This window comes from Gopherus evgoodei, chromosome 7 (assembly GCF_007399415.2).
Source record: "Gopherus evgoodei ecotype Sinaloan lineage chromosome 7, rGopEvg1_v1.p, whole genome shotgun sequence".
Lineage (NCBI taxonomy): Eukaryota > Metazoa > Chordata > Testudines > Testudinidae > Gopherus > Gopherus evgoodei.
The window spans coordinates 43880203-43908094 of record NC_044328.1 but is presented as its reverse complement, the minus strand read 5'-3'; the positions used below and the strand labels follow the sequence as shown (position 1 = coordinate 43908094).

At 47.8% G+C, this 27892-nt stretch overlaps 1 protein-coding gene across 1 annotated transcript in view; it reads right to left on the bottom strand.

Moving 5' to 3' along the window:
• The window catches only part of CDH23 (cadherin related 23), a 536798-nt gene that overhangs the window by 18059 nt on the left and 490847 nt on the right, over positions 1 to 27892 (bottom strand). The window contains exons 40-54 of the mRNA XM_030571362.1: positions 26027 to 26207; positions 23498 to 23631; positions 21905 to 22114; positions 18953 to 19060; positions 17386 to 17488; positions 14038 to 14163; positions 13641 to 13844; positions 11772 to 12230; positions 10460 to 10576; positions 7888 to 8112; positions 7124 to 7293; positions 6084 to 6221; positions 5637 to 5756; positions 1233 to 1410; positions 28 to 239 (exon numbers count right to left, since the gene is read on the bottom strand). Coding sequence (XP_030427222.1) covers positions 28 to 239; positions 1233 to 1410; positions 5637 to 5756; positions 6084 to 6221; positions 7124 to 7293; positions 7888 to 8112; positions 10460 to 10576; positions 11772 to 12230; positions 13641 to 13844; positions 14038 to 14163; positions 17386 to 17488; positions 18953 to 19060; positions 21905 to 22114; positions 23498 to 23631; positions 26027 to 26207 — 2685 coding nt within the window. The remainder of the gene's footprint in view (positions 1 to 27; positions 240 to 1232; positions 1411 to 5636; positions 5757 to 6083; positions 6222 to 7123; positions 7294 to 7887; positions 8113 to 10459; positions 10577 to 11771; positions 12231 to 13640; positions 13845 to 14037; positions 14164 to 17385; positions 17489 to 18952; positions 19061 to 21904; positions 22115 to 23497; positions 23632 to 26026; positions 26208 to 27892) is intronic.

Sequence of the window (27892 nt, the reverse complement as noted above, 5' to 3'; positions counted from 1 at the left end):
CCACTGCACCATGTTAGCAGAGTTTACCTCTTTAATATGCAGGATGGTGCCATTGGGTGGCCGGACAAACACTGGCCGGTTATCATTAATGTCAATGACCTCCACCTGGATCATGGTGGTTCCCCACAGAGGTGGTCTGCCTTTGTCTGTTGCCACCACTGTCAGATTGAACCTCTCATAAGACTGTAGGTGTCTTTGGGATGTGATGAGCCCGGAGTCTTTATCAATCTTGAAGGCCTCTGGGGACAGAAGAGACAAATCTATCACTCTGGGCTCTCTGCAGGAGTATTATAAATTATTGTATGGTATAAACTAGGAACCGGGCTGGGAGAATGAAGTAGTTTAGCCAGCTAAGGGATTCTGGCAGACAGCTGAATACACCATAGTTCACTGGTTGAAAATCATTGGCTGCAGCATCCTCAGTCATATCACCACACTAAATCTGAATCACTGCAGGCTTCAGGACCCTACAACCTTATCCCTGTTCCAGATACATATGCTCTGAAGTGCTGACATCCTAGTGGCATGTTGGCGTTTCAGAGAATCCCTTAAAGCCGCAGAGAGGCTGTGGCTGATCTCACTGAAAGATTTAAAGCTCATAGGTGTTCTCCTGTTATTTTCAGTTCCTCCTCTATTCCACTTGCAGCCCTCTTGATACTGCGGCAAATTGGGGATGAACACACAGGTTTCAGAAAAGTGGGGTTTTCCCTCCCTTTTCTATATACACATGCAGGCTCTGACCTTGTACCTACCACCCCCGAGTGATACTTAATACTCTGGAATCCTCTGTCAGCATCCACCTCAAAAAACAACCTGCCCTCCACCCTTTCCTGGTTTTTATTTATGTAAGATGATGTACAGCGGGCCCACTCCAAGAGCAGGAACTCGGGAAACAGTTTACATTTGTGTAACTAGGAAGTCTGGGAAGGGGAAGCCTTGGGTGTGGTAGACAAGAGAGAATCGGAGCCTGAGCAGAAGTGGAAAGGTCTGCAGGGCTGCACTGCATGACCTCGAAGGGAACAGAATATTCTGTGGTGCAGCCACTGTGTGTGCATATGGCCCCAATGATAACTTCTTAGCATGTGAAATGGGAAAAATGATTTGGTTGTTGTGTTCTCTTAGATCTCTCCAATTTTAATTCTGTGTTTCTGTATTTTCCATCTCTCTCTGGAAACATCCTTTGTGCCTCTCCCACCTCCTAAATGCCTAGTTTTGCTAGTGGGGCCACATACCCACTCCAGGACCCTCGATGCTGTAGGTCACCACTCCATTGTCACCCTCATCGAGGTCCGTGGCTGTCATAGTGATCACAGATGTCCCTGCTGGCTCATTTTCATACATGCTGGTGCTGAACTGTCGCTTGGCAAACTGGGGCCTGAAGTCATTGATGTCCAGAATCGTAATCAACACCTGAAGTGAAAGCAAACTGGTCATGTGGATAAAGGCACATAAAGGGGCAGAGAACCCACAGTGACCCTATCAGACAATAATATCTCCTCTTCCATAATACTTCTATCCTCCTTCTTGCTCTCTATTTCATTTTGTTACACAAAATGCTGACTGACTCTAGAAATAACAATGGCCATTGCCATGTCTCCAAGCACCACTAGGAATTACTTCCCAGACCAGAAAATAACAGTTGGGGATGTTCAAATGCCTGTAGTTATCCTGGGGGACCCAGCCTACCCCTTGATGCCATGGCTCATGAAGCCATACACAGGCAGCCTGGACAGTAGTCAGGAGTTGTTCAGCTACAGGCTGAGCAAGTGCAGGATGGTGGTAGAATGTGCATTTGGCCGTTTAAAGGCTCGCTGGCGCACATTACTGACTCACTCAGACCTCAGCCAAACCAATGTCCCCATTGTTATTGCTGCTTGCCGTGTGCTCCACAATCTCTGTGAGAGTAAAGGGGAGACCTTTATGGTGGAGTGGGAGGCTGAGAGAAAACACCAGGACGCTGATTACACGCAGTCAGACACCAGGGCGATTAGAAGAGCACACCAGGAAGCGTGTGCATTAGAGAAGCTTTGAAAACCAGTTTAATCACTGGCCAGGGTACGGTGTGACTGCTGTGTTTGTTTCTCCTTGATGAAACCCCCACCCCTTGATTGACTCATTTCCTGTAAGCCACACACCCTCCCCCTTTGATCACAGCTTGCTTTCTAAGGAAATAAAGCCACTCTTGTTTAAAAATCATGTATTCTTTATAGTTAATTATAAAAAGAGGGAGAAAACCGACAAGATAGCCCAGGTGGGATTTGGGGAGGAGGATAGGAGGGCAGGAAAAGGCCACTAAAAAAATTTCAAAATAATGACAGCCTTTTGGTTGGGCTGTCCACTGGGGTGGAATGGGCAGGTGCACGGAGCTTCCCCCCACGCGTTCTTAGTCGTCTGGTGGGTGGAGGCGGCTAAGGAACATGGTGAGCGGAGAGGGTGGTTATACAGGGGCTGCAGCAGCACTCTGTGATCCTGCTGCCATTCCTGAAGCTCCACCATACGCTGGAGCATGTCAGTTTGATCACGCAGCAGCCCCAGAGTTGCATCCCGCCACCGCTGATCTTCCTGCCGCCACCTGTCATCATCTCGAGCGTCTCTCCTCTCTTCACGTTCATCCCTCCTCTCCTCACGGTCACTGGCATCTTTCCTGTACTTTGATACCACATTCTTCCATTCATTCAAATAAGCTCTTTCATTGCAGGTCACTTCCATGATTTCTGAGAACATTTCATCTCGTATCTTTCTTTTCCACCGCCTTATCTGAGATAGCCTTCGGGAAGGAGGAGGAAGACTTGAAAAATTTGCAGCTGCAGGAGGGAGGGAAAAAAGGGAGAGAAGCATTTAAAAAGATACATTTTACAGAACAATGGTTATACTCTTTCACTGTGAACAACTCTATTCACCTTACATAGCACATGCTATTTCAGTACAAGGTCGCATTTTGCCTCATAATATTGAGTGCCTGCGGCTTTGGTGTTAGAGATCACACAGACGCAGGTCCGGGCAGCAAAATTCGGCTTGCATGAGGCCATGGTAAGCCATTGTCTTTCGGCTTCTGCAGCCTTCATATATCCAGCGCCCTCCTTTCCCAAATAGCAAGCAAAGCCTGTTGAGTGCTGCTTCTTTCCCGTTAACGTGCAGCACCAGGCCCCTCCCATCCAATTCTCTGGGATGATTGCTTTACCCCTCCCCCCACTGCGTGGCTGGTATCTTGGAAGATCGCTGTTAGCCCACCCCCCCACCACGTGGCTGGTATCATGGAAGATCGCTACTAGCCACTCCCCCATCTACCGCGTGGCTGGGAGCAGGGAATCCCTGTTAGCCAAAAGCAAAAAAGCTCAGCGCCAATAATCCCCTCCTCCTCCCCCTGCTTGGCTAACTGCAGGAAAGGATTTCTTTTAAGTCACAGGCAAACAGCCCAATAGGAATGGCCATCTCTGTCCCCTTAATTAAATTCCTGAATTTCAATCAGATTACCATGAACGATATCACTCTCCTGAGGATAACACAGCGAGATAAAGAACGGATGTTGCTTGAATGCCAGCAAACACCGGGACCATACACAGCGAGGCTTTGTCATGCAATGATACCAGATTACTTGCTAAATACATGGCGTGGTCAAGTGTCCTACCATGGAGGACGGAATAAGGCTGCCTGGCCCAGAAACCTTCTGCAAAGGCACCTCCAGGAGAGCTTCATGGAGATGTCCCTGGAAGATTTCTGCTCCATCCCCAGACATGTTAACAGACTTTTCCAGTAACTGTACTGACCGCAAATGCATCCCAAGTCCTCAGGGCAAATTAATCATTAAAAAACGCTAGCTTTTAAACCATGTTTTACATTTACAAGGTACACTCACCAGAGGTCCCTTCCACAGCTTCATTGTCTGGGATAGTGGCTTGAGAGGGCTGGGAGGGCACTTCTGACAGGCTGAGAAAAAGCTCCTGGCCATTGCGTAGAACGGAGGGCTGTGGGCTCTCTGCAAGCTCATCCTCCTCCTCCCTCTCCTCATCTTCCCCGTCCACAGAATCCTCAGGCACAGCTAAGATTACCCCCAACTCGGAATCCATGGACAGGGGTGGGGTACTGGTGGCGGAGCCCCCTAGAATTGCATGCAGCTCAGTGTAGAAGCGGCACGTCTGCGGCCCTGCCCCGGACCTTCTGTTTGCTTCTTTGGTTTTCTGGTAGGCTTGTCTGAGCTCCTTAACTTTCACATGGCACTGCACTGAGTCCCTGGTGCGGCCTTTCTCCATCATAGCCTTGGAAATTTTTTGAAATGCTTTTTCATTTCATCTTTTGGAACGGAGTTCTGTTAGCACGGAATCCTCTCCCCATATAGCGATCAGATCCAGTACCTCCCGTGCGGTCCATGCTGGAGCTCTTTTTTGATTCTCAGACTGCATAATTACCTGTGCTGGTGAGCTCTGCGTGGTCACCTGTGCTGATTAGCTTGCCATGCTGGGCAAACAGGAAATGAAATTCAACAGTTCGTGGGGCTTTTCCTTTCTACCGGGCCAGTGCATCCGACTCCAGATTGCTGTCCAGAGCGGTCACAATGGTGCACTGTGGGATAGCTCCCGGAGGCCAATACCGTCGAATTGCGGCCACACTAACCCTAATCCAAAGTAGCAATACCGATTTGAGCGCTACTCCCCTCGCCGGGGAGGAGTACAGATATCGATATTAAGAGCCCTTTATAATGAAATAAAGGGCTTCGTTGTGTGGACAGGTGCAGGGTTAATTTGGTTTAACGCTGCTAAATTCGGTATAAACGCGTAGTGTAGACCAGGCCATAGCCACTAAGTTTCTTTTCCACCATGCCTGACTTCCAAGAAGCTGCAGCCTGTAGCATGGTCAGCAGTCCCTTCCATGATCCAAGGTCAGGACTTAGAGAGAGTCTGTGCAATGACTCTAGGCAGCTCTGGCTGTATTCAGTTCTGGGAGCTAGAGATCCCGAGTGAACTACAGGGTCTGTCTGTGTCCAGTAGCCTCAAAAAAAAATCCTCTTTATATTCATTACAGCCGAGATCTGTATCTTACTATACTCACTACATAGCCCAGTGGGATCTGCATTCTGCAGGCTCCTATCTCTTGGCCACACTGTATCTTCTGGGGTTTAAAATAAAGACTGTGGTAAACTTGCAAAGTCATACTACTAGAGATTAGATGTGATACGATCACAGCTGCATCCATTTAGCACAACTGCACTGCTGGGCTTGTCTGGACACTGGCATGTAACCACTTCAAATGCTACATTGTCCCCTTGCAGTATAACATACCAATGACTCTGGCCCAAGGTAACACCAAGAGATCCCATCTTGAACTGCTGGCACTTTCTTGTGGGCGCTTCCTCTTTTATACTGTTTTTTCCCCCCCTCGGGCTTCTGTGCTATTTCCCTCATTCACTTGCTCTCTGATTTTTCTTTTGCCACTTCCTTCTTGGACTCATATGCTCTCTCTCTCTCTCGCTCTCTCCCTTTCTCTCTCTCACACACATACACTCTGCTGCTCTCTTCTCCCATATTCTGTACTCTGCAAAGGCCTTTCTACAGTTCAAAGAATGCACACAAACCCATGGAGTTTTACACCTATGGCATAAAGATGCATCTTAAACCCATCCCAGTGTTGTGGCGTGGTACCTGCACAGAGTTCTCTCGACGGTTACTGGAAATGTCCCCAGGGTTGTCCCTTGCTACAGCAGTCAGCGTGTAGTGATCCTTCTTCTCTCGGTCCAGGGCTGACAGGACATAGATATCACCCTGCAATACGCAGACCTTCAGAAAGCAAGTGGCTGTTTGCATGCCATTTCTGTGGTAAGTTGACTGCTGGTTAATACCAGGTGATTAGTTTAACAGAAATAGAAGAAGGACAGAAGGGAAGGGGAGAATTCCCTTCTTCAGGCTTGACTCCTTTTTCCTAAAAGGGGAGGGGGACTTTAAGAGTTCCTCCTCCCCCCAGTTTCCCAGGATATAATGAGATTTTGACCCCAGAGGGCATTCTGTCAGCAGCAGTTCCCTCCCATTTAAAGTGCTTCTGTCCCATATCCCTGTTGTTAGTGCAGTAAAGCTCCATTCTTCACCTCTTACCGTGTTGGGATTTATCCCAAACTTGCCCTCTCCATCTCCCAGGTTGTACTGGATGAGGGCAAAGCGCCCAGAGTCTGCATCAGTGGCCCTGACCCTCAGGATGACTGTACCCAGTGGGACATCCTCAAAGATTGGCTTCTGCAAGTGCAGAAAGAGGAGGAGGAGAGAGAGGACAGATGAGTGTAGGGTGACCAGATGTCCCGATTTTATAGGATAGTCTCTATTTTTGGGTCTTTTTCTTATATAGGCTCCTATTACCCCCCAGCCCCAGCCCGATTTTTCACATTTGCTGTCTGGTCACCCTAGGAGAGTGAGGGTTTGACCCACCCACACACCACTAAAAGCAGCAAAGCACTCAGAAAAATCAGTGTGTTTGGAGGATGAGTGAATGGCCTCTGCTCTTTTTATGCAGGGGAGGTACTGCTCTGGGGCTTGAGGGTGGGGTCTAAAACACTTTCTGAATTTTAACCATCAGATTCTGCAAATTTTAAGCTTTCATTTAAAATTTTAAGCTTTCATTTAAATGCTATGAACATTTCAACACTTCTGCATGGGAACAACCCCTCCAAAACTGAACTCAATTCAGCACCTATTAATCCTGAGTGCAGAGAAAGAGCCTGAAATAATGGCCCTGAGATAGGTGGGAAATAGAATACACACCTCACTAGGTGCTCACTCTGGAACCTACTGATGACAAGGTAAATATCAACATTATTATCTACCTCACTGCTTACCATTTTAGCAGAAGCATACGGTTAACATTCTGCCAATTGAATCTTAGCTAAACATTTAGGGCCTGATTGTCATTTGCACAAAGACCCCTGAAGAAGTGTCTAATCAGCAGCTTTGCCCTTGGTTTTATTAGTGTTTTGTTCTCCCTTGTGTATGGTTCTCGTGGGATTCTAACTAGCAAGCACTGTGTAGTACACAATATTCTGACCTGCAAACATCCAGCCCGCCACAATGGCCAGGTACGTGCCCCTCCCACTCCGTCGGCCCCCAGCAACACATACACAGTCTGACTGTTAAATCCCATTCACCTGGTAAGACGTTTGGCTGAAGATGGGATTATTGTCATTGATATCCACTATCTGGAGATACACTGGGATCTCAGCTGATCTCCGAGGAGAACCATTGTCTGAGGCCCGGACAGTGAAGTTCAGCCATTGCACCTCTTCATAGTCCACCGTGCTATTTGCAATAACCTTCCCTAGAGAGAGTAGACTCTGAAATGAGAACGCCTCTGAGCCCTTTCACTGCTGGCCTGGCCATACAAGACAGGCCGATAACTGTCATCTCATTTCTATAATGTCCATTATGGAGGGAGGGAGAGGAGGTTCCCATAGTTCTACATATGCATGGATCATGAACACTCTCATAGGATGGGTTCCACTGCTTGAGACAATCACTTCCTCACCGCCACTGAGATCGGGCTCAACAAGGCTGACCAAGACTTTCTGAACAGTGCCGCTGTGGGGGCCAAGGGTGGGGGAGAACAGGGAGAGTTGGTCTAAGAACATGTTAGCGGTTCAATGCTGGTGCTGACAGCTGTAAGGAGACAGCCTTGGTGATTAGTGTCATGCCTTCAGTGATCTCTTGGCATGTGAAATAAGGAACCATTCAATGTGAGTAAGGAGGGCTGTGATCTGGTCCTCTGTGAAATGGGCTGTGTCAGAATTGTACAAAGGTCACCAACAGATTAGTCCTCATCTCAGCATCTGCATTCATCCCCTCCCTGCTGTCCCCTTGATAAGATTTAGAGGGTCACAGGTGAGAAGAGGGACTCCTAAATTCCCCCACCTACCTGCTGAGAGGTCTTCAAGTCGGGCATAGCCTTCAGGTGAAAGGTTCAGCAACTCATAGGTGATCTGTCCATTGGCACCTTTGTCTGGGTCCACCGCAGACAAGGAAATCAGGGTGGTCCCCGGTGTGGCCCCTTCCACGATTCTCTCAGTGAAATAGGTGGCCCCAAAAGGACGGAATCGGGGAGTGTTGTCATTGACATCCAGCATGTTCACTGTCAGCTTAGCTGTGAGGACAAGGGAGGCAGAGATGGGGGGTGAGAGTAGATAGATGGGGACCAGATGAAAAAGAGACAGGATGAAAGAGAAGCAAGTGGAGAATGGGAGAGAGAGAAAGAAAGGAGGGAAGGTAAGTAAGAGGTGTGTCAGATCCTCTGCTGATGGAATTATGCAGCTCCACTAAAGTCAACGGAGCTCAGTTGATTTGAGGACCTGGCCAGAAAGTTTAAGTTTAATATTCATTCCTTCATGGACAGCTCTGGGCTTTTGCAGGAGCTGCTCTACCCACAGCCTGAAGCCCTTGCTTTGCCTGTTTTTGATGCCTAGCTCATTGCTGGGAAAAGGGAAGCGAAGTTCCACCAGCTGCTTCCAGAAATAAGATGGGCCTGACTTATTCAAAGACCCTACAGCAGACTTGAAAAATTCTAGTCATTCACATGCCCCAGGGCAAGTAATTTTCTCTGATAGGAAAGTAAAAGAGGAGTAGTTTTTCATCATCATGATCCTGGAAAAGGCACTTGGGCCTGGGCTGGTAAACTCTTGTAAGAATTTTGCAAGGCTGCCATCACTTATAGCTTTCTCAAAGAGCTGCTGTTAGATAGAACAATGGAGTCTTCCCAGGCCCACTGACAGCAATTGCAGGCCCCAGGGCAGAACAGTCAATGGGTCCCTCAGCATGCACAAGCCATGACCGCGCGGATGTGGTCCGCCTGATATTTGGGTGGTGCTGCACCTGTGCTGGCTGGTAGCCAGCGAGCTGCTGGCTACACTGCTTTTGCTCAGCTGGTAGAGTTGCCAACTGTCTAATTGTGAAAACCCAAAGACCCTACCTGGCCCCTGCCCTGAGGCCACACCCCTGTTCTGCCCCTTCTCCAAGGCCCCGCCTCTGTTCACTCCATCCCTCCTCCCTCTGTTCCTAGCTCTCCCCCACCCTCGTTCACTTTCACTAGGCTGGGGGGGGTTGGGGTGTGGGAGAGGATGCAGGTTCAGGAAGGGAGTTTGGGTGTGGGAGAGAGTGAGGGGTCGAACTCTGGGAGGGAGTTTGGGTGCAGGGTATGGGCTCTGGGATGGGGGTTCAGATGCAAGAGGGGGTGCGGAGTGCAGGCTCTAGGCTGGGGTGCAGGAAGGGGTCAGGAGGTTGGCACTTACCTTGGGTGGCTCCCGAAAGCGACTGGCACGCCCCTCTAGTAGCAGCTACTAGGGTGGGGAGGCCAGAGGGTCTCCGCACGCCGCTGCCTGCAGGCATCGCCCCTGCAGGTCCCATTGGCCACAATTTCTGGTCAATGGGAGCCGCAGAGTCGGCGCTTGTAGCAGGTGTAGCATGCAGAGACCCCCCCACCAGGGGCTGCAGGGACATGCTGTGCTGGCCGTTTCTGGGAGTGGTGCGGAGTGTGGGTGGGCAGGAAGCCTGCCTTAATGACACTGAGCTGCCAGCAGTGGCCAGGGGCCCCCGGGCTCTTTTAAATTGTCCAGGCCCCTGGGCAATTGACCCCTTTGCTGCTTCCCTGTTGGTGAGCCTGAGTCTTCCTACCCAAGAGGTAGTAGGTCATCAAGGCATCCAAGAACTCAGGACCAGTGACCTCAGGAATGGGTGTCACTAGGTGTGGTACATTTAAACAAAATTAAATACCAGTTCAGTCATACTCAAAATCTAAGAAAGCCATGGTTAAGGCAGTGCTAGAATGGATTGGGATATCCAGCCTGAACAATTATAAGCATGTATCTTACCAATAGCAGACCTCCCAGCAGCCTGTAGAAATAGAGATGCAATGAAGCATACCCTCGGATCACAATATACCCTCCTGGCTAACAGCACTTCGCTCACAGTCACAAAAAACCTATTGCTGTTACAGCACATGTGAGCTTTCTTTCGGCATGTGGCCTGCAATATAGCAGGGGGCTGTTTTGTAAGGGAAAAAAGTAGATTTCAAAAATAAACCCACGGGATCAGCAGGAGAAATAACGCAGCTATAAAATGGAGGAAGCACCCTCTGCTATTCCAGGTTTTGGTCCCCCAAATCCTGCTCTCCATCAGATCATTTCCCTCATGCAGCATTTATTGCTTTTCTAGTTCTGGGTCCCTGCTTTGCCCTGACCTGCACACCCGCTTTTACTCTATTCCTGGGATCTCCCTTAGCAGAGGCTGCAATCATGCCAAACTGCAGCATGGTTTGATAATGTGGAAATACAGACATTGGGGGCCTTGCCTGAGAATCCATCATTTCCTTCTGGCATAACCACCAACAGGGTTTGAAGCCAGGTCCTTAGCCAAAAATGCCATAGCCTGAATTGATCTGCGGCCCAACCCGACTCTCACACTGGAACGTGAGCTGTCTGCAGCAGGAGTTCTCTTACCATTTGGCACGCTGACGGAATGGTCAAGAACATCGCTGGCGTTATCATGGACAGAGATGGTGACTTCATACGTGGCCACAAGCTCTCTGTTTAGGGAGGACTTAACCTTCACAGCTCCTGCAAAGCAGAAAAGGAAAGAAAACCACCACTTACATAGATTGCAAACTCTAGCGGCCCTGCCTGATTCCTCTAGGCAGAGGGGCACACAGCACCAACCCCAGGAAGACCTCTATTACCCCACAAGCCTCTCTGCACCTGTGTGGTGGCCTCCTGCCTTTCCCTATGTCATTTATAGATTAAAAGGAAAAAAGTCAACAGGCAAAAATCCAGCTCTTTGCTAAAAGCACACCCAAACCACCCTGTCTCAGGATGGTGCTAAGTAGACATCAGTCTGTTTTAGCAACTGGGTGAGTTTGTGCTGGGGTCAGGAAGTCAATTCTGAACTTTGGAGTCAGCTCTTCAGCTGGTGTCAATTGCGTAGCTCCACTGAAGCCAAAAGAGCAACAGTGCTTCACACTGATGGGGATCTAGCCCTTTATTTCACCCAAAGCCCTTGTCATGGCCGTGGGGGAGAGACGTGCAGGTCTCATCTGCCTTTTTTATGAGTCAGCTTTCCACACCTGAGCTTGCACTACGTCAATCTTGTTGTTCCACAGCACAAGGCCCTGAGTCATGAAGAGACCGGAGGCGTGCGATCTGGGACTGTGGTCTCATCAGCAAGTGAGACGTCCCTTACACCCACCTCTCTATACACCAAAACATGGCAAGCAAGAGATCACTTACCCGAAAGATTCCCCCCACCCACCAGCGAGCCGCTGCTGAGTGGGTGTCTGCGTTCAGTCTGCGAAGGCTAAACAACAGCCAGCTGCGTATGTCAGGGCTGCTCCCTCACAGCGTGAGGCAGCCAAGCACCCAGCCAGTGATGAGAGTGATCATGGTTATGATTGAGATGGAAGGGAGACAATGGATGAAGCGAACAGAGGACTGACTGAGATTGACACACAAACAGAGAGATCAAACCTTCCAGGCTGGGAGCCATAAAGAAAAGAAAAGGCTTAGTTAGTTAGTTCGTTAGTTGGCAGTGCAGTGCTGTCGAAGTGCAGCTGAGAGAGAGGACAAGAAGAGTGAGAAAGACTTAAGAGAAAGGAAGAAAAAGACAGAGAAGGGTGGCAAGAGCAATAAAGGGCTAAAGAAAGACAGAGAGAGAAAGCATGACGGGGGGGTGAGCGAGAGAGAGCAGATAGGGATGGGAAGAAGTAGAAGAGGGAAGAGAGAGGCTCAGCCATACAAACAGTTTCTCTTGCTCTTGTACCTGTTTTAAAATCCACGGCAAATGCTCCTTGCTGACCCAGCACTAGAGCATTGGTGTCATCCTTGGCCAGAATCTCAATGATGTAATACTCTAGCCGGGGGTTGAGATCTCTGTCTATTGCTGTGACCTCGGCGATGATGGTGCCAGGCACTGCGGACTCAAGCACGCTGACCGTCTGGATTGGGTTGATGAACTCTGGCCGATAATCATTGACATCATCAACAAGGATGTTGACGGTGGCGGTGCCAGAGAGAGGAGGCATGCCTGAATCCACAGCCATCACTGTCAGCCTGTAGGTGTCTCTTTCTTCCCTATCTATGGTGATGTTGGCCACTTGGATTACTCCGGAGTTGGCATTGATCAGGAACTTATCCTGAGCTCCACCCTCAATCCGGTAGCTCAACTGCTGGTTGAGGCCACTGTCTGCATCTGTAGCCATTACCTGAAGGACAGAAAAACCTGGGGGGGAGGAAACCCATACTCTGACATTTGAGACTTTTTCATTCCTCTAGGTCATTTTCAGCAAGTGAACCACCAGGCTGGAACAATCCAGTGGTTCATCTAGTCCACCATCCTCTCGCTGCGAGTGGCCAATGTTGGAGGCTGCAAATGAAGCTCTAGTACCTCTGAAACTAGACTACTGTGTAACGCTTTACCACACAGGGAAATTTCCTCCTCCCTAAGCTATGCCCTAAGCATGGGAAGTGACAGCCCTTGCAAGCACACAGATAAAAACCAAGGGACAGCTGCAAGTAAAGCAAATAAAGGCACAGATAAAATCAAACTGGTGTCTGGCTTATTCATCAGGTTTCAGAGGAAAGTGCAGAGGGGAAATCATAGAAATCCCAGCTTGCTGGTGTAATATAAACAAGAAAAAAACCCGGACAACTTTGTAAAGATGATTGGCAAATTCTCCTTACTGGGTCCGACCCATGACATTGAGAAAACTGAGGAACATACAGGTATGTAAAAAGAATAGGAGTACTTGTGGCACCTTGGAGGCTAACAAATTTATTTGAGCATAAGCTTTCATGGGCTACTGCTCACTGTATCAGATGCATAGAATGGAACATACAGTGAGAAGATATATATACATACAGAGAACATGAAAAGGTGGCCACTTCCACCTTTTCACGTTCTCTGTATGTATAAATAACTTCTTACTGTATGTTCCATTCTATGCATCTGATGAAGTGGGCCGTAGCCCACAAAAGCTTATGCTCAAATAAATTTGTTAGCCTCCAAGGTGCCACAAGTACTCCTATTCTTTTTGTGGATACAGACTAACACAGCTGCTACTCTGATACATGTATGTAAACATTTGACATGCAGTACCAGAACTATCTGTACAAATCCACATTAGTCAGATGGCAACAGGAACATCATGTTCTCGGTGTCACTGGAAGTATGGAGAAGTGCCCTACTGTGCACAACCCCATTATGCCAATGGCGACATCAGTGGTCTGGAGTGTGCAATCAGACTGTGCACCATGCAAACACATCACACCTACATTATGAAAAGAGGAAACATGCAATTCTGTGAAAAAAATGAAACTGAGCTTCACTCTGGGTAGGACAGCTCCTTGATGGAGTTGAAGTCTTGTCTCCCATGATTATTACTATGGACAGAGGAGACTTTCTCCCCTCACCTGTAAGCTGTTATGCTACTGGCAGGACACTGCAAACATAGTCCCCAAGTCCCCAAACTCCCTTTATGCAAAATCCCTTCACCCTCACAGACTGAAACCCTGAATCCTCCCAGCCCTGATATCTTCTGTCCTTTTGATGTCCCCACGGCTGGTTTCTCCATCCCAGTCCCCATCTCCATCTCTGTCCCATTTCCTTCCCACACAGTGGTATCAGTCTGACCTGGGGGGCTGTTTTCCTGCAGTTGCACTGTCACCACTGCTGGGTTAAACGATGGCCTGTTGTCATTATCATCCAGTATGGTCACAGTGAGCCTAGCAGTGCTGTTCAGCTTGCCAACATCCTCTGCCACCAGTGTGAGCTCAAGGCGTGGGTTCAGGAAGGCTTCCCTGTCAATCACTCTGCCAGGTTTTACCAAGATGACACCTGGAGGATAGTAAAAGTCAGCCAGAAAAAAACCAACCACCAAGAGGCAACTTCAAGAGAGGGTGCAGACTGGACTCAAGTGCAATCCAACATCTGTGCCTCGGAACTGGCAATGTTACCCAGTAGCTCTCTATTTCAGACAGAGCCGGTTTTGCAGGGCACTTTATAACCAGGGTGTCTGTGGCTAGCTTACCTGTTCTGTTGTTGACAATGAAGAGATCCATTGGCATCCCCAGCAGCTGGTACCTCACCAGTGCATTGATGCCCTGATCACTGTCCAAAGCTAGAACTGGACCATTGAGCACTGTGATGGGAGTTCCTGGGTCAAACAAGAAGTGTTAGCAACTGGTGGGGAGCCCTTCATGGACACCTCCTCTCGCTCCCTCCTCCCCCACAGTGATTTGTGACTGATAGCAACAAATGAATGAGGCAGACAGAGTGAGGCGACATGAGACAGCGAAATAATGACTGTTGCAGCCTTGGCAGACTGACTCAAGAAGCCCATAGGGAGAGGTCTAACACCCTGCTAAAAAACAAACAAACAAAGCCATCAGACCTTTCGAACCGACCACAGTGACTTCAAAGGTACTTCCCAGCATGCTTTGCAGCAGAGTCTTGCTTACTTGATTTGTCCCTGAACTCAGCCTAATATACATGTGTGTGTGTCAGGGCCGGCTCTAGGCACTAGCGCTCCAAGCATGTGCTTGGGGTGGCATTTTCCAAAGGGCAGCACTCCAGCTCCCTTTTTTTTTTTTTTTGCTTGAGGCACAAAAAGCCGGGAGTCGGCCCCTGAGCAGAGGTGAGGTGCAGCAGTGGGGGGCATGGGGAGGGCCACAGGAAGTAACCCTGGGTGGGAGGCAGAGGAACTGCTCCCCGCCCCCAGCTCACCTCTGCTCCACTGCCGCCTGCTCCTCTCAGCGCACCGCCGCTCCACTTCTACCTCCTCCCTCCCAGGGCTTGTCTACATCACAAAGTTGCAGTGCTGGTGAGGGGGTTACAGCGCTGCAACTTAGGAGGTGTACACATCTGCAGGGCATCACCAGCGCTGCAACTCCCTGTTTGCAGCGCTGGCCGTACTCCCGTTTTGTCTCGGGTGTAGAGGATCCAGCGCTGGTGATCCAGCGCTGGTAATCAAGTGTAGACACTTACCAGCGCTTTTCTTGACCTCCGTGGAATAAGCAGGTATCCCAGCATACCTGAGGAAGCGTCTGGTAATCAAGCAGGTCTCCTTCCCCGGTTTGCAGGGGGGTTCGGGGAATGCGAGAGCAAACCGCGGTGAAGCTGGTCTCCTTTCCCGGTTTGCTCTCGCGTTCCCCGAACCCCTGTGCAAGCAGGTCTCCTTCCCTGCGGTTTGCAGGGGGGTTCGGGGAACGCGAGAGCAAACTGCGGCGAAGCTGGTCTCCTTCCCCGGTTTGCTCTCGCGTTCCCTGAACCCCCGTGCAAGCAGGTCTCCTTCCCTGCGGTTTGCAGGGGGTTCGGGGAAAGCGAGAGCAAACCGCGGCGAAGCTGGTCTCCTTCCCCGGTTTGCTCTCGCGTTCCCCGAACCTCCGTGCAACCAGGTCTCCTTCCCTGCGGTTTGCAGGGGGGTTCGGGGAACGCGAGAGCAAACCGCGGCGAAGCTGGTCTACTTCCCCGGTTTGCTCTCGCGTTCCCCGAACCTCCGTGCAAGCAGGTCTCCTTCCCTGCGGTTTGCTCTCGCGTTCCCCGAATCCCCGAGCAAGCAGGTCTCCTTCCCTGCGGTTTGCTCTCACGTTCCCCGAATCCCCGAGCAAGCAAGTCTCCTTCCCTGCGGTTTGCAGGGGGGTTCGGGGAACGCGAGAGCAAACCGCGGCGAAGCTGGTCTCCTTCCCCGGTTTGCTCTCGCGTTCCCCGAACCCCCCTTGAAGCCGCCCAACAGCGCTGCAGTGTGGCCACATCTAACACCACTTGCAGCGCTGGTTGCTGTAAGTGTGGCCACTCTGCAGCGCTGGCCCTATACAGCTGTACTAATACAGCTTTAACAACCAGCGCTGCAAAATTGTAGATGTAGACATACCCCCAGGCTTGCTGCACTAATCAGCTGTTTTGCAGCAAGGTTGGGAGGGATGGGGGAGAAGTGGAGCGGCAGTGGCGCACTGATGGGATCAGGTGGAGCAGAGGTGAGCTGCGGCAGTGGGGGGCGTGGGGAGGGCTGCAGGAAGTAACCCTGGAGGGGGCAGAGGAACTGCTCCCCCCCCCACCAGCTCACCTCCGCCTCCTCCTGCAAGCATGCCGTCGCTCTGCTTCTCATGGGGGAAATGCGCTGCGCCCAGGGGAGGAGGCGGGGCTGAGGATTTGGGGAAGGGGTTGGAATGGGGTGGGGAAGAGGCAGAGTGGGGGCAGGGCTGGGGGGGGCACGGGACAATTTTTTTGCTTGGGGCAGCAAAAAACTTGGAGCCAGCCCTGCTGTGTGTGAGCATGTGTGGCAGGGACATGGATTGGGGCTTGTTGGAGTTTGCTAGCTATTTTGGATGCATGTTAGTCTCAAAGAGTATTTTTGCAAGTGCACTGGTCAGCCCAGTTACCAGTGTACAAGAGCCTTTAAGGAGTTTATGCTCCAAGCCAAACAAAGACACTTGTGATCTCAGAGTGGGAGTTATTTTAAGGGGGAAAAGGGGGAATATTACTACCAACTGGGGGAGCTGAACAAAGTAGTTATCTGATATAAACTGCAGAAGCCAGACATTTTACTATACTACCTCTGAAAGCAAACACTGTTCCAGCAGCGAGGGTTACAGAAGGCTGTTCCCTACACTAATGAAACATAAAGCTGCTCAACTGCCTAACCGTCTATTGTCATGCTTTGCTGAAATATGGCAGCATTTTGTTCTTGTTATGTCAGATTAAACGAGTTCCCGTTTAGTCTGAAATAACAAGAACAAAATGTTGCCATATTTCAGCAAAGCATGACAATAGACGGTTAGGTAGTTCGGCTGTACTAGAGCAATTAGCTTCAGTTAAGAACACGGCAGGCTTTGCACCACAGTCTGTGACTTCAGGACATTGAGTTCATCGGCTAGATAACAGAATAGCACATTTGCCTAATGCCACCTAGATGTATGATTTGTAAAGGGATTATCTTGTTGTGGGACCAGAGCGTTACTTTGGTGGGAAAAATATCCACTTGCATAAAGTGACCCTGACAAAGACCTGGCTGGGATGATTTAGGTGGTTTTGGTTCTGCTCTGAGCAGAGGGTTGGACTAGATGACCTCATGAGGTCTCTTCCATCCCTAATCTTCTGTGATTCTATGACCCAGCTTTCTCTCCATGTTTATCTTCATTGTCCTGTAACAACATCCTAGCCCACATCAATACCCCCTCTGGCTAATCTAAAACGTTTCACTGCTCAGTGACATTGTCGATGTTCAGTTAACAATGTTATATAGGACAGCTCATGAAGGAGGGACTTTTTTCCCTAATGGCTATCCCCTTCATCTAGCTGGAGGTAACTGGGATGGGTTGGGAATCAAAGAAAATTCCTGTAAGTTGAGAATCATGTATTAAAGGGAGTACAAACGCACCTGCTGGAGAGTTCTCCATCACCTCTGCCTCATAAGAGCTCTGAGTGAAAAGTGGCTGGTTATCATTTTCATCTGCTATTGAAATCACCAGCAGGTCAAAATCCTAAGGGTGTATGAATAAAACAAAGAAGAAAAGGGGACAGTGACTATGATATCTGTTCCTCAACTCACTTTCTGCATTAGTGTCTGACACGTACCACCTCATCCAACTCAGCACCATGGAGAACCTAAGCCATGTGCAATCATGGAACTGCATCACCAGAACATACCATAGGATCTGTAATGCCTTTACCCAGGTACCTGGTCTTCATTCCCAATATCATATAGCAATATGAGGTCTGGGACGGCAGGGTAGGGGAATTACACATCCTATGGTATCATTCTGTAAATGCAGTTCCATGGCTGAACATGACCAGTCCAGATTCTGCATTACTATTATACCATGCCATTTGGAATGTAGGCTTTGCACCAGAGAATTTATGCTCTCGCCATGAAAGGGTTTAAACCATACACACAGAGTCTGTGGACTTAAAGAAAATATTGTCTCCTATGTCCTATTTTATTTCAGGCAGTTCAAGAGTTAATAATGGGGAAAGCATGACCTCCCAGCAACCGCCTACACACACTCAACTCTGCAGGCAGCAAACGGATGCCATCCGCAATCCTATCATACCACTCCATTTGATCTGACTTCATTACTGCTGCCATACTGCAGTACTGCGTAACGTCGTCTGCAATGCAAAGACATAGCCTTGCTACCTTCAGACAGATACTCTTTTGTAACAATACATTCCTCCACTTAAACAATAAGAGCAGAATTATACATTGTGCCCTTTTAAGGTAGGCTGGGAGATTGTGAGGTCAATCAGATGGAGGAATGTACTGCTTCCCGAGATGGCAGCAGGCCACTTGCATTTTCCACTCCTTCTATCTAGAAAGGAGAGGGGGCTGGCCCCCCCAGAAGCCTCCACCCTAAAGATACCTTCTACAGGAGAACCTGGACACAAAGGCCATACCACGTCTGTTCTGTTATGACACAACGGTGGGTCCAGTAAACCATGTTACTCAGCCACAATTGCAATACCCCCGGTATATTACAGCACAGAATCCTGGAACTACAGAGCTACATGCTAGTTTATCATCTGCACCATGTTCCAGAATGATGCCCAGGAATTCATAGCACAGAAATGCTGCATCATCTCTTCTAGTAATGTAGCACCTAGTTCTCTCTGGTACTGCCACTCTGCTGTATCTCACTGTATTTCAGAAAGGCCAGGTGAAGTGAGTTGTCGCAGGGACACCATTACTGAAGTAAAGGCTGGGTAAAGGTCTATTAAGAAAATTCTATGCTGCAAGAAAAAATGTTGGCCTGGTTTTCTGACCTAGGCGGGAAATCACAGAGAAATGCGTAGGCTTGGGCCATTTGCCTCTGGAATTCAGAAGTTAATTTGGAGGAGAAGGTTGTCATATAAGTGTTTTCAGTGAATAGTCCACCCATCCCCTGATAACATAAGAAGCCTTTTCCCCTGCTGCTTCAATGGAGAACCGCAGCATTGTCCATAATTACCCGCCTGGCATTGCGCGTGTTCTCAGGATTGTCCTTCACTGTGACAGTCAGTCTGTACTCAGCCACCTGCTCCCTGTCCAAGGGACGGCTTACATAGACAATGCCAGTCTGGTGACAAGAAAGAAAGGAGAAAGATCAAATAGAGATGGGCCTCCCCATGCCAAACTGATGAGAAGAACTAGCTATGGGTGAGGAGCAGAGAACCTGGAGCTCCACAGGCTCAGTACATGGGCCACATTGAGTCTCTAAGAGACTTGCCACATCGTAAGGCCACAGCAGTCAGTGGGACTCTCTGGAGGAATTCTGGCTGACTCAGCTGAAATTCTGCAAGAGGAGTGTACATCAGAGCTGGAGCTGTGTCACCTTTTGAAAAGACAAAATGCACGTTCCCCTTCATATCAGTCCAGCTGTGCTGGCCAGTGTGCACAGATGTTTGGTGTACCATGGCTTCACCATTGCCCCTCTCAGGAGCAGAAATCTACTGCCAGCAGTGGTGCTAGACAATCACACTGTCCTGCACCCTCTAGTGTGACTGGAACAGCAGCAAGAGATGGGGAAAACTGCTCTTTTCTCTGTCTACTCCCTGTTGCACAAGACTAGCTGGAATCTGGCCCATTGTAAATAATGCATATGCAAAAGTGGAACTGTATGTATGTGAATAATAACAAGGTCAACATTTTCATGAAACACTCGACTTTTGGGTCCCAAAAGAGCCTTATTTTCAGAGATACTGAACACTACCATTTGCACTGACTGAAGCTAGAATTGCGGGTGCTCGTTGCCTTGGGAAAACCATGCCTCAAGACCAACAACTGAGGTATCCTGAATGATGCACTGCTTGGAAAATTTGGCCCTAAATAGGGTTGCCAACACTGTATTTCAAAAATAAGGGATTTTCTTCTTAGCACCCCTGATCCACCCCTCCTCTTGATATTATTAATAATGAGCAGTATTCATCTGCATTCGCCAGGGGTATTTCTTGCTGCTTTTTGCAGCACTCAGCAACTCCCAAACTTTTTGTGCAGAGATGAAGAAATAAGGGACTGTTGGCAACTACACAGTAAGTTTCTCTGTGGTCAGGCCTGACCCTGATTGTATGTGTTGTTACTGTTAACGTGGTTGGTACATGCTTTTCTCTCCCCCCTTTGGGCATTTTCATACTGATGTTCTTTTGGGGAATTGTTCTGCAGGGAGGGCAGGGTGTGGTCTAGAGTAGTGGTCCTCAACCAGGGGGATGTGTACCCCTGGGGCACGCAGAGGTCTTCCAGGGGGTACATCCACTCATCCAGATATTTGCCTAGTTTTACAACAGGCACATAAAAAGCACTAGCGAAGTCAGTACAAATGAAGGCCACATCTACACTTACAAGCTCACAGCGGCACAACGGTACTGACACCGGAGAGAGCTCTCCCGTCAAGATAATAAAACCAGCTCAACGAGCGGTGGTTGCTATGTCAGCTGGAGAGTGTCGCCCACTGATATAGCACTGCATACTAGTGCTTATAGCAGGGGTGTGTTTTTTCACACCCCTGAATGACAGAAATTTTGCCAACATAAGTACTAGCGTAGACATGGCCTTACATTTCATACAGACAATGACCTGTTTATACTGTTCTATATACTATATCAGTGGTTCTCAAACCGTGATTTCGTTTTAATGGGGTCACCAGAGCCAGCTTTGGACTCGCTGGGGCCCAGGGCAGAAATCCATAGCCCAAGCCTTGCTGCACAGGACTGAAGCCAAAGTCTGAGTTTTTAAGCAAGGTGAAAACTGGGGTACACGAGGCAAATCAGACTCCTGAAAGGGGTACAGTAATCTGGAAAGGTTGAGAATCACTGATCTAGAGCAACAGTCAGTTCCCTATTTTGGAAGGCATTATTATGTGGTATGTCCCTTAAATATTCTTGTTATAAATAATTAAGAGATGGAGGGCTGTGTCAGAGAGTTGTCTCTCTCCAGCCACAGCATGTGATGACTGGCATGCAGTGCACACTATGCCTGCAATCTGTAACTTGTTAATATTTAAAACATGCCAATTCTTGTGCAGTGCAAAGCAGGAAGCACCAATTTGTTGTGCTCCAGTGCAAATTGGTGCAGATAACGTGCACAGTCCCCTGCACTGAGTGGAAGTCAGCCTCAAGCCTTTGCTCACCAACTCCCTTACTTTAAAGATGTCAAGGTAAAAAAGAAACGGGTGAGAGTATAACCCACACACCTTCTAGGTGTGGTATTCTGTCCCATCTAGTGGCACCAACACTACTTAAAGAGCAATTAATGTGTCTGCTCTACAACCTTAGCTAACAGCCAGTTGGCTTTTAGCTCATGTGATAGAGGCTTATACACTAAGCTCCAGAGGCCCCAGGTTCGATCCCGACAACCGTGGTCTGTCAGAGTTACATGAGCATTTCTGAGGAGAAACTAGAGCAAGTGCCATCATAGGCATGCAAATGAGTTGTTTAGCTGTTCTCTCCCCTCCTAGGCCTCTCAGCTGCTACTGGGAAGGAGTACCTTCCTTGATGTATGAGTAGTGTCACTCTCAGTAATGTAGGATCTGGGTCTCTTGCATACCCCTCTTGCTAATCACTTTTGCCTTGCACTCATACATGCAACATTCAAACCCCGTACTGTGCACAATCAAGTTCTGAATGAACTGCTGGTGTGTCATGTAGCTAACATGTAGGTCTGCATGATTTGGATTGTTACGTGGTTCTCTAGCCAATGCATGGCAGTATCTGCATGTAGAACATATCTGCATCTCTATTCTGTATGCAGTTATGTTTGCACGGCTGCGTGTAGGGCATATGTCACAGCATGTGAGAACACCTGTCATCGTATGTAGCGAATAAAGCTCTCAGCATACTGCATGTTTGTACCCATACACATAGTGTGGGAAGGCCTATACAGTCACATGAGTTGCTATGTGTAGAAGGAATGAGAACAGGATACTTACAGTGCCATTGATGTAAAAGGAGTTTTCTGCATTGCCGGCTGTTATGTTAAAGGTCAGGAGTCCGTTCCGCCCACTGTCGGCATCATGGGCAAGAATGCGGGTCACAAAGCTGGAGGTGGGGGTGTTTTCGCTGAGTGTGAGATTCATTGGCAGGTTGAGGAGCACAGGATCATTATCGTTAATGTCCAAAACGCACACTCCAACCACGACCTGAAATTTGGAGAAGAGGATTCTGGGTAGCAAGGCAAACACCAACTTCATTTCAATGTCTCCTCATGCTTAGAATTCCTGAATGGACTCTCACTCTTCTTCCATATCACATTCAAGCTTTGTGCTTCCTTCCACGTAGCCTCATATGCCAGGAATTTGCTACATGACCTGCCATGATCTCCTCCCTCACCTGCTTCAAGTCACTCCTTAACACACAAGGACAGTGAGAGAAAATGGAATACACAAATAAATAAAATAGAAATCACTCTCTAAATAAAAATCATGGAATTTACAAGGAATGTGCTAACTCCACCACTCAGTCATTGCAGTAGCATATCCCCTTAGCCCTTTCGCTAGTTGGATTGCAAGCTCTTTGGATCAGCGACTTTGCCTGCATACAGACGCTCCACGACTTACGCAAGTGTTCTGTTCCGGAACGCTTTGCGTAAGTCGAATTTTGCATAAGTCGGGAACATACACCCGACAATTATGCAAAAAAAACCAAACCTAAAAAACAAAAAAAAACCCAAAACACCTTACGGAACTTATGGAACTTTTTCTGTAAGAGCAGATTTTCATAAGTCGGGTTTACGTAACCCGGGGAGCGTCTGTATTTATCTATTTTTGCCTAGTACATGGAGGGCATTCAATAAATAATGATAAATCTGCTTCTCATCCATTTCAAAGCATCCATAACTCTGCCCCACCAACATCTCTGCACTTATCTCTTTCAAAACTCTCCTATCCCAGACTCTGTCTAAGTTTCTCTCCTGATAGCTTCCTTCCTCTCCTTCACATACTCCTGGACTGTGGCTGAGGACCCTGGGATTTGGCCTAATGATAAATAATAGAAACAGCAGAGCACCAAAGGCTAAAGGCTTTAGGAATAGAGTAATCAAGTGGTGAGCCTAGCTCTATAAATGTGACCTCCTGAGCCCCGCTTGGGATGGGCCATGTTTCCTATGATGTGGGAAGAGGGGTCTCCTGCAATGCAATAACCAGACTGTTGCCATAATTATGAAGCTACTGGCATGCCCCGAATCACAAGCCTCAACAACCTCTAGTTCACTAACTAGTGGGCTTCCTGTGCTCAATTTCAGTATATGCCAGCACTTTTTTAGGTGACATAGGTTAGAGAAGGAAGAACCTCTTCAAGTTCCAATTTGAGGCCTAATGGAGAAAAAGAAAGGGGTGGTGGTTGTCACCTGACAGGAAAAGAATGGAAAAGGTGAGGGGGCAAGGAGGGAGAGGAGAGAGGATCAGGGATTCCTTTTTCTTCTCTGTCCCCTCACTTTTCCCATTTGGTGTACAAAGCATGCTGGGAGTGAGACATGTCAGGGAGGCCTCACTATCCTAGACTCATGATCTGCCAACAGGACTCACTGTGGAGCTGAGAGGAGGTGTCCCCCTATCCTTGGCAGCAATGGTGAGATTATAGAATGCAATGTTTTCTCGATCTAGCTCGGCATCCTTCCGAACTCGCAGCTCCCCCTCCACCGGAGAGATCACAAATTCTCCTATAAGAGGGAGGGAGAAAAAGGAGGTCAAGATATTTTCCAAAGGAGGTTTGCTAGCACCAAGCAGTGAGGAATGAGGAACTCACATCAGGTTAAAAAGGCAAGACCTTGCATTGGCTTCTTAAGTGGGAGTGGGTAGGGCTCTGGGGCATGTTGCTCCCTTGATTGTCACCAGTGAATTTAGGCTCTGGCCATGAAAGTGTTTCAATAACACATGTAAAGTCAAGTTGGGTCTGTGGAATTAAAGAAAATATTGCCTCCCTTGTCCTATTTTATTTTAGTCAACTAAAATGTTAATAAAGAGGAGAGGGTCACTTCCCAGCAACCTTCTATCCAGACTGAGCTCTGCAGGCAGCCAGCAGACACCATACTCTTTCCCCAAATGGTCACCTTGGGCAGTGGTTACTGCTGTGAATCCCCAGACAGTGAACCTGATTGTGGGAGTGGCTGGGCACTCTGATGTGCTAGGCACCCCCATCCAGGACTTGTGAATATACTGGGGTGAGCAAGAGGTGTAAATACCAGTCTGCTGAACCTTTCATGAATCAAAGCCATTTCTGTGACAATGGCTTAGTTACTGTGTCCTTATGTATAGGACATTTCCAAAGAGATTTCCAGTGGCACAATCATCGCCTCTCAGGGCAAACGTACTGTACCCAGGTTATTTAGGAGACTCTGAAATGCGGGCCAGCTGGCACTTGGGCTGTCCATCCTTCCAGAAACCTGACTTAAGTAACCATGAAAATGATGGTGTAAATCTATTCCCTGATGTTTGTTAGTACATATCACTGCGCACATAGTCTGCCTTGATTAGGAGTCTGTTCTGAGCAACGGCCCAGGACTGGGATACCAGGGGTTCTGTAGTTCTGGTGTGAGGTGTATTGGTAGAACTGTGTATATCGGTGGGAAGTCTGCATAAAGGCAGAATGCAACAGGCCTGGCCAGAGCCTGTTTCCATAAGATTTTTGAAATTCAGTCCCTCTAATGACAAATCAGAAACTCTCCTGTCCTTCTTTAACACCCTAGTGGCTGAATGACAAATGAGCCCAAAGACTGAATGAAATGTTTCTTTCCTCCTTAGATGTGGAGGTATGTGATGTTGGTGCTAGAGACTGAGAGGTGGGGATCTCAGATTGTTGCTCTGCAAAGCACAGCCAGAACTCTTGCATGAGCTCCAGCAGCAAAGTGACTCTCAGACGACTAGAACTGTGTGTTGTACGATGTGGTGAATAGATCCTGCTGTGTGTGTGTACTTCAAAGTGTTATCTTTTTTTTTTCCTTTTAAAACAGCTTCCATGCGCTCCTCTGGGATTTGTCCAAAGCCCCTCCCTAGCTGGTGCCCCTCTTTTTGTTCCCTGGATAAATCCAAGCCCAAGTCCCCAATGAATAGGCAATAACACGTTGAAATGGTTCCTCACAGAGCGGATGCTTCTCGTAACAGGATTTCCTGATGTAGAAACTCCAATTTCTCAGACAAACAAGTTGAGAAGATAGTTTTTGAAATGCTTCTTGAGCTTTCCTAAACCACTGCAGCATTTTCCACTCTCTCTCCAGCTCTCTGAAAGGTTTGTGTTTTAAAAAAAATTATATATAATGAAGTTGCTAGTGTGCGGCTCTCTCTTTCCAAGGCAACAGGGCAATGGGGTCATCTGAACAAGGAGAGGAAAGAAATCATAGATGCTTTTGCCTATTCCACTTGGTCTGGTGTGGCTCTCAAGGAAAAGACATTCTTCTTTACACCCTCCCTCTGCCTGCAGCTGTCCACACAAAGCTGTGATCTGGACCTTCAGCCTGACTCCCTTTATTCAATGATCAGATTGTACAGCTGGACTTTCTATTGGTCTTATACATGGAATTGGGCCTATATCTGAGCATATAGGTGCAGGTTCAGTGGACAAGAGAGAGTGTATATGCAGAGAGGTGTTTGTTAGCAAATAGCTGTGTATACACATGGAGCTGTGTGAGCGGACACAGGGATATACACACATGGGCGTGTGCACCAAGAAGTGTGTATATGCATTTCATTTACTTACAGGCATTTCTACAGCACTTATTACTGAAGTAGCTCAGCACTTCACACGTAATTATAATGTCCCCCTCACAACACCCCTGGGAAGTAGGGAAATGTTATTCATTTATACACTGAGGAAAAGGACACTTGAAGCGACCTGCCTAAGGAAGTCTGAAGCAGAGCCAGGAATTGAATCCAGACAGTTTCTGAGTACCAGTCCTGCCCCTTACCCACAAGACCATCCTTCCTCATCAACCTGTACTTACCTGTTTGTGCATATGTGGGCAAGAGGTAATGCACAGACATGTGTGTTTGATGGGTGTGGGAGCAATCCAAAGGAATCCTAGATATTAGCTTCTGCTTCTCCTCCCCATCCCAACTCACCAAGAGGGTCCCCTCCTATGATGCTGTACTCCACTTGTCCACTAGGCCCTGAGTCCCCATCATGGGCCAGGAAAGTCCACACCCTTGGGCCAGGCTGACCTTCTGTGATGTCAAAGGGTCCCTCATAGGCTCTTGGAAAAGTAGGCTGGTTGTCATTGATATCATTCAGGTTCACCAACACCTGCAGTTAAGACAAGAATGTATACAGTAACAGAGAAACCATGGAGAACAGTGGAAGCAGAGCCCACCTTTTTTCCTCAGTCCCAGCCTGTGGTATCTAATATCCTGGTTAGAAGGTGTGAAGCAGGCACCATGACAGAGGAGTAAGGGAACATTCTTCCCAGATTGTTTTCTTAGACTAAAGTGATGGCATCTCCTTTGTCATCTCACGTTATTAAAAGGCCTCTGTATGTTTGTTTAAAACATTCCAGGGTGTCTAGGTCATATTCAATCTGAAGCATAAGCAACATGCTTCCTGATTTGCTGTTTTCAGAACATACTGACCAAGGAGACAGCAAATTATCTTCCTCTTTCTGGTTTACTGAATTCTCCAAAATTCCGTAGAGTCACTAAGTTTAAAATTAACATGCTGGTTTGACCCTGAGCATGCTGGTCATATTATGGCTGTGTTCTTAGCCAAATTAAATATAGTATGAGGAAAACAAAGTTTGTATGGGTAGGCAAAGAATCTGCGGAGCCCACAGATTTGTGATGTCCCTGAAGCTTTTGCTGTATTAGCAAAGTCCAAGTAAATCACTCTCCTGCTGTCTGATTGGCTCTGCAGCCTGACAGGCTGAGGGAAAAACAGCACCAGCCTCCTTCTGACATATTATTCTGGTACTTTAAAAACAGACACCACCACTCCATTCTAAATGCTGGAGCAAATTAAATAAAAAATCAGATGGTTTTAATGTTTTCTGCAGCACATACAGATACAAAGTTGGACAAACTGACTACTTGAGTTATATTGAAAAATGGATGGGCAATGTGGAGTCCTAGGCCTTACACACAGACAGTAACAATATCAAAAACTCCTCTGACCACAGCAATCATCAGCTTGATGTGGAAGACCAGGTCCCCGTATGAGTTTGCATGCTGCTGTCTTTTTAGTAGTCCGTTGCTTTACTTCTCCTTTATGTATCATACACTCAAGAGTTGTTTCTAGCATTGTGCAAACCTTAAAACCTCCGGAGTTTGGGTGCTTATCCAAAACAAACCGAAAGGTGAAGCATATCACACTATATGAATCTCTTGGTGCTGTGTGTTTCTTTTTCCTGACTAGCTGAGTTATTTTTATTATTCTTATTTACTAATGTTACAGCAGTGTCTATGGGCCTCAGCCAAGATCAGCCCCCATTGTGATAAGTGATATAGCAAGAGGGAGTTTCTGCCATGAGGAGCTTACAGACAAGACTTGCAAAGGATTGCAGAAAGGAAGTATTATTATCCTTGTTTGTTTTTTTTAATTTTTTTTAAACACAGATGGCCAACGCACAGAGAGATTAGGTGGCTTGTCTATGATCACACAGGGAGCCTGTAGGCAGGGCTGGTAGTTGAGCCCAGATTTCCTTAGTCTCAGCCCACTGCCATCACCACAAGCCTGCCCTTCTTACAATCAGGTTTCTTGTGCAAAAGTTCAGGGTAACAAATTTGAGATTCACTTTCTACAAATATTTAGCGAAGAATACACTTAAAATTCACTGTTGGCACAAACCTTCTTGCCAGTAAATTATTCACCAGAATATTCACAAAAAATGAACGCTACAGGTGAGGGTACACAGCTGAAGACAAGAGATTTACAAACTGGAGAGGAATATTTATACTAAGTTGTTCACAGCAGATACTCAGCTCTTGTTAGATACAAAA